Source organism: Abramis brama, assembly GCF_963993115.1.
Source record: "Abramis brama genome assembly, chromosome: 20".
NCBI lineage: Eukaryota > Metazoa > Chordata > Actinopteri > Cypriniformes > Leuciscidae > Abramis > Abramis brama.
This window is the reverse complement of record NC_139982.1, coordinates 23,099,280-23,119,446: the sequence shown is the minus strand read 5'-3', so window position 1 is coordinate 23,119,446 and position 20,167 is coordinate 23,099,280. Positions and strand designations below refer to the sequence as shown.

The 20,167-nt window shown below is 36.2% G+C and overlaps 1 protein-coding gene across 6 annotated transcripts in view; it reads left to right on the top strand.

The window, feature by feature from the left end:
* Positions 1-1,009: 1,009 nt before the first annotated feature.
* mical2b (microtubule associated monooxygenase, calponin and LIM domain containing 2b) overlaps positions 1,010-20,167 on the top strand; it is a 45,726-nt gene continuing 26,568 nt past the window's right edge. For all 6 annotated transcript variants that reach the window (XM_084094726.1, XM_084094723.1, XM_084094725.1 and 3 more), the window contains exons 1-8: positions 1,010-1,199; positions 10,338-10,666; positions 13,156-13,363; positions 14,262-14,378; positions 15,414-15,515; positions 17,550-17,705; positions 18,022-18,122; positions 19,336-19,593. In XM_084094726.1, the coding sequence (XP_083950852.1) occupies positions 10,403-10,666; positions 13,156-13,363; positions 14,262-14,378; positions 15,414-15,515; positions 17,550-17,705; positions 18,022-18,122; positions 19,336-19,593 (1,206 nt within the window). In that variant the 5' untranslated portion in view covers positions 1,010-1,199; positions 10,338-10,402. The remainder of the gene's footprint in view (positions 1,200-10,337; positions 10,667-13,155; positions 13,364-14,261; positions 14,379-15,413; positions 15,516-17,549; positions 17,706-18,021; positions 18,123-19,335; positions 19,594-20,167) is intronic.

Sequence of the window (20,167 nt, the reverse complement as noted above, 5' to 3'; positions counted from 1 at the left end):
GGATTTTGGTTGGAAATTAAAGTTGTAATAATAATAATAGTAATACTAATTAGGTATCAGTGCCCAGCTGGGGCACCAAAGAGTCTTAATCCGCCACTGCTTGTTGTTTCAACATGAATTAGTATTTAATTTTTATTTTTTTTACTACAAATAGCCTACCTAGAGTCTAATGAACGCATCCGATTGCACTTACATTTGGCGACTCTTTTCAAAGTGCATTAAGCGTGCACATCCTTTAAGAGTCCAATAGATGGCGACAGAGTACAAGATCTCGTTCACCGCTGTGATTCGCTGTGCTAATGAAACACCTGCCAGCCTGTGTGAGATTAAACTGTTGGCGTGAGAGCCAGAAGTCTTCCACTGTTGTAGGTAAGACAAAATGCATGCTCATCATATTTATCAAAACTCAAATACTATGTAGCCTAGTATAGTAGCATATTGTGTTTAACATTTAAAAGAATGAGAAAAATAGATTTTAAAATTAGAGTGCATGTTAAAGGACATATTTTACTTCGAGCAGGTCAGGTGCCTTTATCATGAGGCGTCTGTAGGACAGTGAGTTGGTACAGGGCAAAAAAACATAAGCTTGCTTTTATGTGTATGTGGAGAGAAACATTAAAGCGTTATATTTTTTGGGGAATATTCCAAATATTAATGCACAACATGTTTTATGTTGTGGTGCAGTGTGTATGTACTAAAATTCCATTCGTATTAATGAAATGCCGTTTTGCAATCGATGTGTTGTTGCTCCCCATATCATATTTTACAAAACCAAATTGTATTCAAAACCTGAACGTCTAAAGTTATTTTTTATATATATTGTTGAAAGCATTGCAATTACAGCTTTCGCTCAGCTCAAACCCTCAATACAGTTTCTCCATAGAATAAAGTAAAGTAGCCTACAGAGTCAGACGCCTGATTAAAAAAAAATCAACAGTGGGATTCGCCTTCCCAGTTGATCTGAACTTCCCATTGGGCGTCACGGGAAGCGCCGCCTCTAATTATAAAGGGCATAAAGAGCCAGTGAGTCGCGAGGGCGACCTATATCAACAACCGGGTGGATAGAATCATAAGATACAAACATTTCTCTCTGCGAGATAAACTTCAGAGGTCAGATACTGTATACGGATAATATCGACCGCTGTCAATCAGATTCTGCGGCTGTCGCTGAAGCCCAAAGTCACATTCCAGCGGAAAAAGTAAGTTTGTTGATCACTTACTTGAGCGCGTCAAAGCACGAGCTGCTGGGAAACTAGAAGTGACGCGCTATATATAATTGGGCACGCGCTGCATTGACAGGATACACTGATACACTGATGCCATACATATGGAAAAAAACATTGTTATATTACAACATAAATAAATAGGTTTAGTTATGCTATGTATAATTGCGTTATGATAATTATATTATTATAATGAATTAACTAATTTGTTAACAAAGTTGTATTGGATATCCAGTCGGGTGTTTGATTACATCTTAGCCAGGTTAGTTTCAAGAGTGGTGTAAATAATTTACTACTGCCTTTGGAGTGCTTGTCAGCTGTCCGGGTTTAGTTTATCTCCTAGATAATGCCAATACAGCACTAAAGCATGATTTTTTTTATCATTATATTTTGCCTGAGACAGCCACTAGCTAAAATGACAACATTCCCTTTGGGAATCCATCTGAAGGATGGTCTACCATTTAGAAACTAGCTAAAACATTCCAAAACATAGTTACTAAGAGTTACAGAGACCAGTTTTGGTCTTAGTTATGACTGTTCTCATGTAAACTTGTTTTAATCAGCAATTTCCCAATGGTGATTGTGTTTCTTCATGCTGATGGAAGATTCCTAACTTATGTGATATGTAACATGAATAGTTTTGGTTTTTGGAGTGTTGTTTTTCTCTCCCTGTTGTCCAGGATTACTCATTGTTGGTGTGTATTGCTCAGACTGTAGAGATCAACAGGTTCAGACTGGCATCAAAATGTCTCAATTGATGAATAACTTGATTATTGTCTCCACAGATGTTTCTTTTGTATTTGTGTGTTTAGTTGTCAAGTTGTCTAGATAAATATTTGTTCTTTTTTTCTAAGACTAGTATGTCTCTATCCTAAATTCCCAGCAGTGCTGCTGAACTTTAACACCATCTAGTTTATATGGGTTCTCATGACGCAATGTACGAGATGCACCATTAGGTGTTTGCTTTTCTTGATCAGTTTAGTCTCTTGCAGATCATGTGGTTGTTTATGAGAGCTTTTCAATATGTTGTACCTCTGTTGCTTATAGGGCAAAACGATACTGTTACACAATCCCTGCTTCCTGGAATATGCCATTGACTTATAAGGGCCGTCCTGAGCACAGAGAAAGACAGAAATACACTAGTATGGTGTGGATTTCTGTTTAATCAACCACAGATTCATCACAGGCATGATGAAAGATCCGCAGAGAAGTTGCAATTAAGTCCCAATTGTGAGGTACTGTACAAAGTTGCAATAAATAAAGTCGGTATTGTGAGATATAAAGTCGCAATTAGGGCTGCACGATATTGGAAAAAACTGGCATTGCAATATTTAGTTGTTCTGGGATTATATATTGCGATATGAGGAAATAATGGAATATTCACTAGATAACTTAACTTAAATAGCTATATTTGGAAAGAATTGGAAATTATTCTTGAATGAGTGGGGCGATTTTGTTGAGGAGTGCAAAATAAAATAATTTTAAAAAGCTGGAAAATTAGATTATTTAGAATTATTTAGAAATTAGAATGAGATTATTTACTCTTATTTACATTTGAGTAAGATTTTGAGTAAATATAATTTATTTGTGATTTTTATTTTATTTTACATAATATATTAAAATAAAAAATATATTGTAGTATTGTAACTTGTTCTGTAAAATAAATCTTTTAAAATTGAGTCTTTTAAATAATTTTTTTTAGTATAACTGTAAAATTACAATACTAATAACATTTACGTCTTAAATTTATTTTCAAATGTTAAACCATAACACTTTTGTTTGACTCAAATGGATGTCTTTAACTCAAAAACCCACAGGAACACTCAGGGAAGCATCACAACCATTTAACTTCGACGACACCGAACAATGAACTGAATGAAGACGGTACTTAAATAGACAGAGGAACTAATGAGTAAATTAACTGGACAACAGGTGAATGGAATATTTAATCAAGGGAACAAACTGACACACACTAGGAAACTAGGTCATACAGGCGAACAGGGAAAACAGAACCAAAACACAATGAAACTCAACCAAAACAGTGTATATTTCAATATATCGTGCAGCCCCAGCCATAATTGTGAGATAGAAGTCCCAATTGTGAGATATAAAGTCGTAGAGAGGATCATGAGGTGGATAGGGAAATGACTTCCTCTGAGCTGTTTAGGCAGTTATTTGGGATTTTTTTAAGATAAGACTCAGTAGAAGTTCAGTTAAAATGGCTTGTCTCCAATTATCCACAGATGTGAGTGCTGAAAGTTTATCTGCTGCACTGTGGACATCTCTCAAAATAACAACCTCCCCGTTCCTCTTGAACTGCCGTGATCCTCTCATGCGTTTCATGTGGGTAGTATATCACAACATGGCTTTTTGTGGAATTGCATAAGTTCATCTATTAGATTTTGTTAGTGCCATTCACGATAAAACAACCCAACCAGCTGGTTGATCAGACTCCAGCTGGTTCATGTGGAACGAATAATGCTTCTCAACTAGGGCTGGGGTAAACGATTATTTATTAAACAATTAGTCGGGCGATTATTTTATCGATTAGTCGACTAATCTAACGACTAATTTGAATTAATTATCCTGTCTGTTATTCGCATATCTCTCGAACCGTTACTCCGATGGATTTCAAAGGTTTAGGTTATAATAACACAAATAATTCAAATCCAGATTTTGATTTTCAAAGATTTATTATAAAAACAGATTATTTTTCCCCAAAAATGCAATAAATTAATGACACGTTTTTTTTTTTATGCAATTAATCCATTGAATCAATATAAAAGTTATTTTTCATATTGAAACTGTTGAAAATACACAACAAAGTAAGTTGATCCACATGACAGCCTCTGAACTCGGTCAATACTAATCTTATATTTAGCACGTACTGGACTAAACATATAGGCTACATTCAATCAGCCATCGCTAAGAAATACCTTCTGAATTTTGTTTGACGGCGATCAGCTGTAAAATGGCTTGGTCCTGCTCGGTTTTCGTTGACTGAGTACAAGAATTGAAAGTTTTTTAAAAGATCCCCTGGGGTTAACGTGTCAGCATTCGACAGAAGTTTGATGCTGTCGTGTGAGAACTTCCTCCCGCGTGCCTCATCTTCTTAATCTCCTCTCGTAAATGATTAGATTTCGATGGCTTACGTTTCTTCCCTACGGCAGAATCCACCACAGGTTCATCAATGCCGTCAAATGTATTCATTTTTTTGTTTGTTTGTTGATCAAAAAGTGCAAAGTAGATAAGGAAAACTAGGATGCCGGGTGTATTCAAAGTGCCACCGTTACTGTTTACAATGCGTGGAATGGTGCGCTGTGATTGGTTGAGCGGATTTATCACATTCTGCAGAGAAAGGAGACTGGCGTTTGTCGCGGTTTGGAAAGAAAGGGAGAAAACATGACAGAATAACACGGCGGGGCGGTGTGTGTGTGGCGAGCTGTACCTCCGGGAATGGTACAAAAATAAAAAATAAAAAAATAAATAAAGAAGTGTAGACGCAAAAAATATGACGTCGACGTAATTTTGACGTCGTCATCGACGCACTGCTACAGCACTATTCTCAACTCAGTTTGTACTTTTTCACTACCCAGCTGAGAGGAGAATCTGAACACCTGTTAATCTTGAGAGGATTGATACTAAATGTATTTAAATGACTGACTGATTTGAATTAACCTAAGAGGCTATATGTAGTTTTTGGTCATGGCAAAGGTTAGTAAGACTATATCCAACCTAAATCCATTCACACTAGTGAATACATGGTTTACATTTGGCCATCCTGTTGTAACGGAAAGATTTTAATCCAGAGAACGCAAACTTTTTTTTTTTTTGTCTGGCTTGTCTGGAGCGGGACCACTTTTAGAGTCTTTAAATTGTTTCCATTATAATTCTTCCTTCTGCTTCCCAGTGGGATAGAAAACGTTAGAGGAAGTGGAAAGTTGTGTGTTTGTTATTGTAAGGATCATATCAGCCACACAACAGGATCAATTAAAGATGCTGCCAGAAATCTTGACGTCTGCTAGGTAGAATCTGTCAGAATTTCTGGAGAATAGGACAAAAGCTCAAAAGAGCTTTTAAAATGCATGTTTAGGGAAAGATGATTCTGTTTTTAATGTTTAGGCAAACTCTGCAAATGATTTTCTGCGTAGCCTAACTAGGATTATTTACCCCAGGACTTCATTAGCCTAATGTCAAGGCTTTGAACCTGCTGTACATTGCTGCACGGCTATAGAATCACACCATGGCAGTGCTTGAAACTTGAGGCCTGTCTATTCTGAGCAGGATCACCAGAATGTTTCTCCAAGAGCGTATCCACTTTATATGGAAGCCTGTGTCTGCTTCAGAGTGAAAAATAAAATCGGCAATTGTAGGAGAAAATGTAAAAAAGAAATCTAAAGCAACAGTGAGAGAGATTTCAGGTTGAAATTATAAGAAATCACACAAGTCAAAATTACGATACAAAAGTCGCAATTGTGATTTGTGAGCGATGAAGTCGCAATTATGAGATAAAAAGTGGCAATTGTTAGCAATGAAGTCGCAACTATAATAAGGCAATTGTGAGGTATAAATTTGAAATTGAGATTTAAAATGGCAATTGTGAGAAAGTAGAAATTGTTAGCAATGAAGTCGCAATTGTAATATTGGCAATTGTTAGATATAAAGTGGAAATTAAGATTTAAAGATAAATTTTGAGATAAAGTGGAAATTGTTGGCAATATAGGCTATAGATTGGTAATGGTTAGATATAGACGCAATTGTAATATAAAGTGCCAATTGTGAGATATATTTGCAATTTTGAGGTATAAATAATATCTGTAAGGTAATTTGTGAGTAATAAATTGGCAATTGTGAGAAAGTGCCAATTTTTAGCATTGAAGTCGCAATTGTAATATATAAAGTGACGATTGTGAGATCTAAATTGGCAATTGTTAGATATAAAGTCACAATTTTGAGATATAAAGTGGCAATTGTGACTGTGAGCAGTGAGATATAAAGTTGTGATTATGAGAGTAAATTACCTAAATTAATGTTTTTTTTCTCTGATTTAGAAACTGGCTTCCAGAACATTAATACAGCAGTACAGTAAGATTTGTTAATGTGCAACAAGCTGCATTTGGTAGATCCATCATTTAATAAAATTTCTTAACAATCTTCCAAATGCAACATAGCATGACATTTTATACAATTTTATTACCCTACAAAATATTCAGACCTTGTTCAAAGGTCAGTTTTCCTCTGAAGTTCTTTCTGTAAATGCCTCACAATGTGTTCTTTTTCTCTCTTTTTTTTTTTTTTTTTTGCACAGTATCAGTTATATATTTAGTGGGAATTGTAGGACTGGTGTTTATTTTGATGGCTTAAGGATTCCTGGTTGCACAAGGGTGTTGCCCAGTTCAATGTCACTCGACCAAATCTGAACTGAAGACGTTACTCTAGAGAACTCATTACGGGTTTGACCTACATCTTCCCCTTCATTATGCCTAATGTATAAGTTGTGCCGTTTTGGGGCTTAGTTTGTTTGAACAAGATTGTTTATCATTCTCAAGAACCATGATCTCAAAATAGCTGATTTTGCCCCTTCGCATTTTTCTTTCTACATCCGTTTGCCAATGATATTAGCCCATTAGTTGAGCTGTTGTGCCATATTTTGAAATCCTAAAAAGTGCCAACATTTTAGCACTGATGTGATCTAGGGGCTGCTTTGAATTCTTTGTCCACCACAAAGCAGTGAAAAGTGCACAAACAAGAAGGACTTGGACCTCATACAATATCAGATATCCTGCCTCTGGAAATACTGTGCAGAAAAACACACTTTTTTTAATGCACTTTTGACTGTGTACTTCCAAAAGTTGGAAAAACACATTGGGAATAAGGGAGACATTCCCTTAAACATCTGAGACATTTCTTTAAAATGTTTTATTTCTCAGGGGTTTCTGGCAAAGTGTGCAATCATGTCAAAATAAAATAGTTTAATATCCTAGATATTTAGATTTTATACTATTTTTAAGAAATGCTATATTAGATTTAACAGTGTTAGTAAATTATCACAGTTTTTAAAGATCAACTTTATAAGTGAGTTTTAGATGATGGCCAATGGAATCTAAATGTAAAAATATAGGAAATGAGCATACTTTAAATATCCAATATCGACCAATGCCATATAATAAATACTTAATACATTATGCTTACTTAAACAGTAGGTCAGCTGACTAACAATAATGAACGTCACTTCAACCAGTGTAACCGAACTCTCCTAGACAGCAGCATTGCTCTCCGGTTACTTTTGTTTGCTGGTACGGTAATAGCCTACTTCAGGCAGTGATCTATATTGACTCTGTAGGGTGTACTTTCCCTACAAACATGCAACCATTTGTTTGTGTGTGTGTGTGTGTTGCTGGTAAACCCTACTTTATGGGGACCAAATGTCCCCACAAAGACACTTTTTATAACCTTGTCCCCATGAGGAAAACCTCTTATAAATTAAATTGTTTTTTGAAAATGGGTTGTGGTTAGGGGTCGGGATAGAATACAGTTTGTACAGTATAAAAATCATTGTCTATGGAAATTCACCTTGAAACATGGAAACCCAACGTGTGTGTGATTTGAACAAATGTATTCTTTAGGATAAACCCCTTGAGAAGCACCATTTCAATATATAACACACACAAAAAACACATCAACAACAACAACTTGTATATATACACGTATATATTTTTTAATTACTATTTGAATACTTTTACATGATCCTTCAGAACTAATTTTTTTCATTATGAATAGTTCAAAAGCATTTATTTGAAATAGAAATATTTTGTCTTTAGTGTCACTTTTAAACAATTAAATTTGTAATTGCTGAATAAAAGTATTAACATCTCATTTTTCGTATTAGGTAGTGTATCACAGTTTCCACAAAAATGTTAAGCAGCACAACTGTTTTCAACATTGATAATAATAATAATAAATGTTTCTTGAGCAAATCAGCCTATCAGAATGATTTCTGAAGGATCATGTGACACTGAAGACTGGAGTAATGATGCTGAAAATTCTTAGGAATAAGTTATTTTAAATATTGTAAAATGTTATTACAATTTTATTTTTATTACTCTTATTTTTTATCAAATAAATACAGCACTGGTGAGAATAATAGAGGAGGTTAACTTCCCTTTTGTGTGCTCCTGTCACATGAATAATCTTAGTGGCTCTTAGGAATTCCAGTTTTAAGTGGTGCTGCTTTCTGCCGAATCCACTGGGATGCGTATGAACCCTTTGATGGTTCTCTCAAAGCTGAAGCTCCTGCCAAAAGATCCGTCAAGACCTAATGGTGAAAGACTGCATGTCTGAGCTGTCGGAGTCAATTTGTTTGGGAGTCACAGTTACATTAGCATGAACTTTTTAATGTCTGTTTATGATAGATGGGATGGGCAAATGTGCGTGATCCTGTTGAAAAATATCTCTGAAGGCAATGGCACAGGTTGCTTGCAGATGTGCCATCTGCCGAGAGGCTGGTCCTACTGAGACAGTATGATTTGTAGCTTCTAAATGTGGTCCGTCTTGCTGTTTGTCTCACATATAACTATGTTGTGCCAGGCAATTTTCCTGGCTCATCTTGCTTCAAGAAATATCCCCGATGCCTTTTCAGCATGGTTAAATTTAGCAATGGGAACTTTCCCACACTGCATTGGCTGCACTGACCATTAGTGATGCATAAAAATCCAGTCCTTGGAGAATTCAAGGACTAGAAATTTGGGTCAAGTTATTTTTATTATATATAGATGTCTTCAGCATCATTACTCCAGTCTTGTCTCTTATGTGTGCGTGTGTGTTTTTTGGAGGGTGAATGGTAGAGAAACAGTGAAAATGTTAACAAACAGTGGATGTGACTGCACAAATGAATCAGGAGAGAGCAGCTAATGCGTAATGCCACCGTGTAGATAAATGAGAAGCTCTCGTCAGCTGCCAGATTTGATTAGGCTGGTGAGTGACCCTCAGGAGTGTTCATTGAGAGAAAGATGCTGGACTGCTGTTGAGCTCGAGCTTTTGCCAAGTTTTCTCACTCGTTCAGATGACCTCCGAAGACGCGCATTAAAATCATTCACGTATCGGTGCGCTCTGAATTTACCTGAAGGACACATTGAGAAATGCATGATAGTCCCACCTTCATGCCATTCCAAACCTATTTACCCTCTCCTGCACTGCACAAAAGGATACATTTTGAAGAACGTGAAGGCCACTCTTGCATGAAAATAGTTTTCTGGCTCACAGGTTGTCTACAACTGGGACAATCTTGGTGTCCTGATTTTGAACATTCCTTTGTTCTGTCCCGTTTGCTCTGCATGCAGTAATCCTATCAAACACTAGACTCTGAGTTAACGTGACTCTTCTGGCCTATTTTACAGCACATGCCAAGTGTTTTTGTGTCATTTTCATTTGATTTACCAGCAGTACTTCAGGACTGAATGCACTGTGTTTTACAAGGCATGGTCCAGATAGCCAAAGATGGTTGACTAGTTGTCCAGCAGGCGACTAGTCATTTAATGACGTTTTTGATGCTAAATAGGATAATCCCCTTACATGGGACACCCTCTTTCTAAAATATTCTTTAAAAACAGCTAAATGAAAACATTGTTTCCTAAATAATTGCTTAAAATTATCTTAAAAATATTAACTTTAAGTTGACAATTAAAGTTTTTTTTTATTATTATTCTATACATGCATTTAGTTCCTTTTCATCACTTTTATTTGAATTAGTATTGTATACCATACCAAATTATTTGGTGAATGAAAAATAAAAAAATCCTTTCCCACAGACCCCTGGGCCCCTGATCTTTCTGAAATGTAGTTGTGCATCTCTTTAATACTTATAAGGACAGTGATGTTTTGTGACCTTTATATGCAAACAGCTTCGACAAGCTGCAATCAGAGCCCTAAAGCAATAAATGGATCTAGCTGATGTCAACTGCCTACCATTTTTAGTCATTTCACTGCTCTGTATACCCATATATATGTTTTTTTTTTCCCCATGTACAGATTGTGGATTGCAGATAATGAAATTTATGGCACTTTCATCCCAGTCTAGAAACAAATAAAAACCCTCTGTTCCTTTTCTTTCCCCAGTCTCGGAAAGGAATGCCAGCACCAATCAACTTCTGACTGAATCCTCTGTCAACAGAGGGAAAGAGATGGGAGAGACGGAGGACGAGCGTGCGTCTCAGGCCGGCCAGCTGTTTGAGAACTTTGTGCAGGCCACTACCTGTAAAGGAACTCTTCAGGCCTTCAGCATCCTCTGCAGGCAGCTAGAGCTGAACCCCTCCGACCACAGAGGCTTCTACAGCAGCCTGAAAGCTGCCGTCACTTACTGGAAGGCCCAAGGCCTGTGGGCGAAACTGGACAAGAGAGCCAGCCATAAGGAGTATAATAAGGGCAAGGCCTGCACGGAAACCAGAGTAAGTCTACAGAGCTCTATACGTGTCCTTCAGATCTCACACTTCTTTGAGGAAGCAGAAATTACTTTAAAGAAATAAGGGCACTTTAAAAGGCTGGTTCAGCGAGGTAAGTTTGTTTATGTAGAAGACGACAAACTTGTCAAGTGTACGTGTATGGAATTCTGACTAAAAACGTCAATACCTGTTGTGTAACAAAAGAGAATTGAAATAGCACAACAACAACTAATTTTCATATCCACATTTGTTAGTCAAATCACTTTTGACTGATATAGTGGCAGAGATCGCTGTAGCGGTAGTCGCCTTTGTTAAAAGTTTGTGTTCGTTCTATTTATAAAACGAAACAGGAAATGAGGATCAGCATCATTTAGTTTTAGCCGTTTTTCTGCTACAGTTGACCGTTGGACTCAGGGATCAAGGGTTAGGAGGACATGAGTCAGGATTTTTGAAGAGTAGCGCATGCATTGAAATATCTCTGTTTATGAGATCTGAATTGTAATATTAGCATTAGCATGGTTTCACTGAATTTTCGCCTCTGAAATCCCATACAAGTGATTTTCCTCATCAGAGTGATTCAATAATGTTGCTTTAACTTATGAGAATGGCATGATCTCTATGCTGGAGTGCCATGCCAAGCTAATCTAGGCTTACTCTATGTGGAGGCTGCATGCTAGCTAGTGTTTGGGCTATTATTATTGTGTTAGCTTGGGAAAATAAGTCGTCTTTTGTTTAACTATAAGCTCAGGCTGACTGTTAAAGTCTACTAAGCATTAACTAGACCACTGCTTTATCGTGTAGACATTTGTGAGCAGTCAATGGAAGTGTTAATCTCAGGTCACTTGAATTAGCATACATGTTGAGATTGTTGTTAGCGAGTTTTGCATGGTGGTTTTGCACTGTGCCTGTGGACTTATTGACCTTATTTGAGCTTGATAAGGTGTTGAAAGAATCGGAAGCCCTAAAGAATATTAGTTTTGCAGTTTATTGTCAGGTTAAGGAGATTTCAGTGCTTTCTGGGGCTTTGGCTATTCATTTCTAGTGTTTTATCTTGGTCTCTGCTATTGTGGTGCAGTTGTAGTTTGTTTGCATAGGTTTGCATTTCGCATTGTGTGCTTAGTTTATTGCTCACAGATTTGTTGACTTGTTCCACAACAACAGTTTTAAAGAAATATTTCACCAAAGAATGGAAACTCAAAATGCACATTAAATTAATTTTGGCTCTCAAGTTCCAAAGTGACAAAAAGCATTAAAAGGTTTATAAAAATGGGCCTTCAAATTGTGTACATCTTCTGAAGCCATATGATAACTTTGTGTGACAAACAGACCAAAAGTTTAGCCATAATTCACTTTTGCATATTCAAACTCAATGCGTTGCAATCGTTCACGATACGCGGTTGTCGATGATTGGTCATGTCTTGGTGTCACAGATTCACAATATCATGACCTTATTGACACATAACTTAATATAATACATATTTCAATAGATGTGGAGGGCAAGATTTACAGTGAATAATGCCTTAAATTTATTGATAATTTGAACCGTTACTGTGCTTTGTTAGTGCTCTATTTTCAGACTGTTCTATCACAGTGGACTTCCATGCTTGAGAGACCATAAGATTAATCCTCGAACTTGGCTTTTGAATGCGGGTCAGCTGCTGTTAGCAGTTAGCACTGCCCTGGCACAGAAATGCCTTCCTGAATGTCTTCAGAAGTAGAAATGTAAAGTGACAGAAGCCCACAGTGATGCTGAAAGGGAGACTTCCAGTGATCATGTCCAGAACAGGAAACATGGGCACGCTGACTCATCTCACAGGAAGTTGGGACCATCAGGCTAAGATAAAGAGTGATGGCAGAAATTTTTCTCATAAAATTTAGGTTAGGGTCAGTTATATGAAGGCACCTTGTTCGGACATCCTCTGAGGTGAAAAAAAATCCTATATGTGGATATCAATAGTTAAAATATTACGTTCCTCAAGGCCAAGACTTTTGAAATTGTGTCAAACACCTACAAGTTAGAGCAGCAATTCATTGTGTGTTCAATACAGTCTTCTTGCTTCACCCTTACACGCCCTTGGCATCAAATTACAGGTAATAAAACTGATAAAAGTGTTTTCGCCATTTTATGACCACTTTTGCACAAGCTTTTAATGGATATGTCTGTTTATACACCATATTAAGTCAAGTAAACGGACACAATTTTTTCAGTACAGTCATAATCCCTGTTTTGTTGTGAAGGACAAGTAAAGACGTCACCCACAGTCCTGGCTTGTGTTAGAATTTGCTTGGATTGGGGTTTGAAGTAACAAGTAGGGAAATGAAATCATACCACGTGGTTGTGCCAGAAGAGTGGGTATGCACAAATTGGTTTTGATTGGTCAGGAAGTTGATGTATGTGGACTGACTTTTTAAGTCTTTGCTTACACTTGTAGAAGTTCTCCAAAAAGCTGAGCAGTTATATGTAATAATAAAACCAAACTTGTTTGTTTCCACAGTGTCTCATCATTGGTGGTGGCCCATGCGGCTTTCGGGCCGCCATAGAGCTGGCTTTGCTTGGCGCCAAGGTGGTGGTGATTGAAAAGAGGGACACCTTCTCTAGGAACAATGTCCTGCACCTTTGGCCTTACACCATCCATGATCTCAGGAACCTTGGAGCCAAGAAGTTCTATGGAAAGTTCTGCGCTGGATCTATAGACCACATCAGTAAGTTACATCTGCTCCAGTTACAGTACGGTGCTTTTGACGACACTCTTGATAACCCCATCCAGTCATCAAGAGACACCACAACAGGAACATAAGATATGGTTTCACTGTTGCAACCTATTAGATCAGATGCAATCAGATTCAGAGATTTGCGTATGAGCTTGTTGAATGAGATTTTCAGACACACTGATGGCCTTTCTCTTTCAAGCTCTGGCAACTGAACCTATTGTAAGTCTGATATGTTCCTATTTATGGTCCCTGAGATAACACCAGTCCAACCCAACCAAAAGATATGTAAAACATTCAGAGTAGTCGGGATTATGCAAATGTCTTTTTCCATGCTTCTCTCTTGAAAGATATTGGTTGCCTTTTTATAGTTTATTTTTGTGCAGCACAAATTTATACATTCTTAACGTATATACATACATGCCTAAATGTTTTATTTGAACAGATAACTTGAGGTTGTGAGTACTTTGAATGATTCTTTAAAATAACCAAGCCATAGAGACAACACAATAGAAAGATGTTGTCTTTTTATTTTATATTTAGTTGTTGTTGTTGTTGTTTTTTTGTGTGTTGTGCTTTGTTTTTAATTTAAATCTTTATTTTTTAATTTGATTTATTTTATGTGCTGATTTTTTTTTTTTTTTTGCTAATTATATTTAATTTAATTTTATATATTTTTTTGAATTACTTAATTTTTTTATTTAATTCTATTTATTTTTATTTATTTATTTTTTTTAATTTCACAGAACAGTCTTTTTTCTTTCTTTTTTTTAACTCACAACAGTATTGTAATGGTCTCATCCAACATCAGCACAGTTATTGGACATGACAAAATAAACCTTATAAATGGGTTTCCTAGTGGATTTGATGGTGACTTCCTTATATTTTTCAGGTATTCGTCAGCTGCAGCTCATGCTGTTAAAGATCGCTCTCATTGTTGGGGTGGAGGTACATGTCAACGTGGAGTTTGTCAAGCTTCTCGAGCCGCCTGAGGACCAAGGCACTGATGGTAATAAATCATCAGGTCATCTTAGTGCTAACCATCTAGCTTTGAGGACTACATTGGCACTACAATCACCATGGTGTTACCTTAGCTCACATTTACTGTCCATGATGCAACCTGACAGACCTGAGACATGTGGAACTCCAAGGCATCATAACATAATCCCACACAGCCATATAAATAACTATAAATATGTCCAAGAAAGCCATCACCTGTTTTCTTTACACCTCTTGTGGTCTGGAAAGGGTTGGGTAATCATTACCTTTCGTCTTATGTCATTCTTTGGCGGATTTACACACCCTTTTGCCAGTGGCCCTACACGCACATCCACATGCACATCCCGGCAAGTGTGTTTAAGAATGAGATCACAGACAAAGAGCAGCTGTTAACCGCTTTTCAAATTTATTTACTCTGTTTACACTGTGGGCTGTGTTTCTTGCAGCCTATTTAACACTCTTAGTTAAAAGTTACTCTCTTTAAAAATGTCTTTTATGTAATTTTAATACGCTCAATGGGCCTAACACTGCTTGAATGTCAAATTACCAAGGGATTGTTGTATCTTCCTACTTCAAGATCCTAATGGATTTATGTAAGCAAAAGCAGGGCTAAACCAGATCATGAAAATTGACACCTTTCCCACTATGTACCCTTGACGCACACACGCCGCTGATACCGAGAAGGTTTGTGCCGTTCCTCCGAGTCACTGGCACTCAACAGTCTGCATTTTGCAAATGATAAACCCTCAGTTCTGTACTATATATAAAGTCAGGGGTCAGTGGGGTCTATAGCACCTCTCCTGCAATGCATTGCTGGTTAAAAGAGCATCACTGGCCTTATGTCAAATTATAAAGGCCTCACACATGGATAGAATGTGAAGGTTGTATTTTCCGATACATGTAAGCTTTTCTCCCTGGCGGCTTGACAGTTACAGACTGAGCTGGCTGTACTTTTAGAGTTGTGGTAAACAAAAGAAAGGCCAAGTTAGTTTGTTTTCCTCTGAGCTGAGCCTCTTTTGAGTTTGACCTGGTGTCTGCATTCCAGGGCCTGGATGGAGGACGGAGATCCGCCCGGCTGATCACCTGATCTCAGACTATGACTTCGATGTGATAATCGGAGCAGATGGAAGGAGAAGCACTCTTGATGGTAAGCGAATATTCAGTTATTGAAATCTCTTTCAGGATGCATAGATTCTAAGTGGCTTGTGTTTGAAATCGAGATGTTTTACTGTTCCATAAATCAGCTCAGGTTAATTATATCCTCATGTGTCTTTAAATATATTCTCTTGGAAATGGAGGAATGAAAATGATCATATTCTCTAAACAAACATACCTCTTGTATGGAATGGTACTTCCTCTTTGAAATCAATATTGATCTTGGCTGCAATATTTCTGGATCTCAACTGGTTGAACAATTTTATTCAAGGATTTTATTTCCAGGGAATGCACATACTCTCTATATATCATTCATCATCATTATTTATCATTTTTATATACGTAAAATTATATAGATATATTATTATGGTTTACGTATTTTATATTTTACAAATATTATTAGTAGTATAGCAATATAATATATATTAACTTTTAATATTATTGTTTATAATATAAATAGTTACTCAATTTGTAATAGTACTACATTTCATTTATTTATATTTAATTTACCATTATAAATGTTAGTAATGTATCTATTATATTAATATTAAATTTCATTCATTCATTCATTCATTCATTCATTCAAAAAGAGTATTACATTGCAATACAAAATATTAATTTTATATATATATATATATATATATATATATAAATATAAATAAATAAATAAATAAATAAATAAATAAAATATTAGGTTACACTTTATTTTAAGGTGTCATTGTTACAGTGTAATTAGACATTTAAGTACTGAGTAATAAGCTACTACATGTACTTACTATAGGGCTAGGGTAGGATTAGGGTTTGGTTCAGGGTTAGTTGCATGTATTTATGCATAATTTATAGTTATTACTATAGTCACTACATGTAACATATGTAACAATGACACTGTAAAATAAAGTTACCTAGTATTATTACTTTGGCTCTATTTTGTGTACCAATGTAGCTTATACTTGAAACTTGCTATGTTCCTCATTTGTAAGTCACTTTGGAACAATGCATTAATGTAGATTATCAAATGAGCAGCAATAAGCCTACTTCCACATACAAACATTTATTGTGTCCACTAAGCACATTATTGCATAATTTTGGGCTTTGTTCTCCACGCAGCATGTGGTGGACCAAACCAACAAATTGAACTCTTCAGAACATCAACACCACACAAGAAAAATTACACCGCAAACGTCTTTGTCTGTGAATGACACATTTAGCACTTTCAGACTGGAATCTTTCATCTTATGAGATTTGGTTCTCTCAAGCATGATAAACCTGCTTAAAAAGGCTTTAACATGCTCACTCAGTCAAGAAAATTGCCCCAGTGATTCCAATTTCCAAAAACTGTGTGTCCTACATCCAGTCTTCCATTCCTTCAGAACACGGGTCAGCTCTTTGTGTTTGACAGGAAGTTTGTTAACCCACCACAGGAGGGGTGGGACATGACTACTTTCATTGCTTCCTGCTGACACAGTTAGACTCTGCTGGAGTTCACAGACATGAACTGATCCTAGATCAGACTTAAATCTGCTCTCGAGTTACAATAAGAAACCTTTGAACCATGCTGTGCTAAATTACACTGAGGCGTGTGAGAAGCACTCAGACTGACATGTGAATTATGGTTTTATCATTATTTTTTAAATGTGGGATAGTGGAGCGCTTGGTGTTGAGTGCTACCATCAAAGCAAAGACCGTATTTTGCAATATGTTGTTCTGCAAATGCTTTTGTTTTGTACAGGTCAATGAGGTCAATGTGCATTTATTTTTGCAAATATATGCTGCCTTAGCAATTACATTATCTTATCATATTGATTAAAAACACATTGACCATTTTAAAGGCAACTTGCATCTTATCTTATACTTAAAAGATGTCAGTAAAAAAAAAAAAAAAAAAAAGTATTTATCTGAAACTGAAACATTACGTGCCAAAGTATATTTGCCATTAGGAAACAAGGGGAAACAAGCAAATGTTTGTTTGCAATCAACACTAAATAAAAATCATGAATGCAAAGCTGGAATCCTCTCTCTGCTGCAGGCTTCAAGAGAAAGGAGTTCAGAGGGAAACTAGCCATCGCCATCACCGCAAACTTCGTCAATCGTAACACCACAGCTGAGGCCAAAGTGGAGGAGATCAGCGGAGTGGCCTTCATCTTCAATCAGAAGTTCTTCCTGGAGCTCAGGGAGGAGACAGGTCAGGTGACCTACCGTGCATGACCACAACTTCACTACCACAAGAGCTGGATGACAAAATGATTTAATGTTTTTAATACAAATTACATCGCAAGTCAAATACTGACACATACTTGGAATCATTCCGTAATGGTTCCCCTCCTTAAAGTGGAGATGAGCAAAACTGGATTGTATTCTTCTTCTGAGACGGACGTAATTTGTCAAAGTTATTAATAGAGCTTAATTCATCTTACACAGCGATTCATAAAACACCAGCAACAAAAGTAGTCGACACTTTGCACAGTCATGCTAATTGACCTCATTTATCTTTTGTACAGGGATTGATTTGGAAAACATCGTCTATTACAGGGACAACACGCACTACTTTGTCATGACTGCAAAGAAACAAAGCTTGCTGGATAAAGGTGTGATCATCAATGTGAGTTGTGGGCTGTTCATGGTGAACGGTTTAACGGTTTAGTGTCTTCAGTGTGTCAATGTTGTGTGAGCATGAAATGCCACAATATATTGGAGTTTAAAAAAATGTAATAAATATGCAACAATTGAAATGTTGGAGTTTAAAATCTTTTTTGTGCGTTTTATTTACATTAACAAATATTATAGTAATGAGTATTTAGTAATAAAATATAAGTATTTAAATGTATTTAATTAGAATTTTTCTATATTAATTTGTAAAGCATTTAAACATCATGGTAGTATTTGTTGTACTGTCTGTAAGTCTTATATAATCTGATTTTATCTTATTTTTTTTTAGATCATTTTAAATGTTTATCACATAAGATGTAGTTTAGGTAAGGTAAGGACTTGGATTAGAGATCTTTAATGATTGTAATGATCTTAATTTGCAAATGATAAAAATCTATATAGAAGATCCTCACTATTGTGTAAAAATAATCATTTGTGTGTTTGTGTAAGTGTGAATATTAGTTTTCCTATTATAACCATTACAAAGTGGATATTTTGTTCTTTGAGTGCATTAGAAAGAACTATTTCATGTTTATTATGAAAAGAAACACTATCAGGAAGCCTTGTGTTGGTGTCTGTGTTAGATGTAGTTTCTCAGAGTATCATACAGGATATTACAGCACAGCTGCTGAGTGATTGAAGCTCTTTGTAGTGTTTGGAGTTCGTCTGGAGTTCTCTCGGGCCCTTAGACAGCGGCCCCGACCGGTACTCTCAGTGGAGTCTATAGAAACCCTGATGATGAAACATGGCTCATAATTCCAGGATTATGATGCTGCTGCTGTACAATCCACTTAACCTTAAGCTGCTTGTTGCTGTCAAATTTGCCCTATTGTTTTGACATGCCTTGATAGGATTGTTTGTGATTACTTAACATCCATGCATATGCACCTAAAACTGATCTCAGTTATCACAGTGGCCCTAAAAAGTATCGACACTTAAGTTGCATTGAATAAAATAATAACTTAAATTAAATACATTTATTTTGTTACTTTTTTATTTTATTTATATAAAAAAATATATAACAAAATATCAAACCAAGTGACATTTTATTTTAAAGAATTACACTTTAAGATTTTTTTCTCAGAATATTTTTGTAGTTAATATTTCAGTTTTTTGTCATAATTTTACATTTAGAGGCACATTTCCTCTGTTTTTTTCATTCTCAGGACTATATTGAGACCGAACGGCTGTTGGCAAATGACAACGTGAACCAAGAGGCTTTGCTCTCGTACGCCCGTGAGGCTGCGGATTTTGGCACAAACTACCAGCTGCCCTCTTTGGATTACGCCATCAACCACTATGGTCAGCCAGATGTGGCCATGTTTGACTTCACCTGCATGTACGCCTCGGAGAACGCCGCACTGGTGAGGGAAAAGAACGGACATCAGCTGCTGGTGGCGCTGGTTGGAGATAGTCTTCTGGAGGTAGGCGTCATCTTATAGCGTACTGTATATGAGGAGTTACATTCTTGATTTTATAGTTTTTTTTCCTAATTAAACACAATTTGTACTATATAATTATATTAGAAATGTATTGTGTATATACTAATTATGTATAATGATAATGAATGTATATTATGACATTATAATGTAAGTAAATAATTAACTTGAATTTCAGAATATTTTGTCCACCTTTTGTTTTAATATCAGCAAAACTTAAACTACACATCACGAACCTTAAATTTTTACTTATTTTACTTCTATACTTTCTTGTTTTGTGCTCTTCGGTCATTTTTGACAATTTTACGTTTTGTTTTTTTTAGAATTCTTTTCTTAATCAGAATGGTACAAAACTTGGTAAAGGTTTTGGCACTTGCTATGTGAATACACACAACAACAAAAAAATCATGGACATGATTTGAAAAGGTTAAATTATCCTGAAAATAAGTCTCCTCTTTGTCCAACGTGACCGCTTTGGAAACTAAATGAAAATTAATTTCATCTAGTGGAAATGTTTGGTACTGCGCCCAAACAAAATCTTACTGAAAGCATTTTTTTT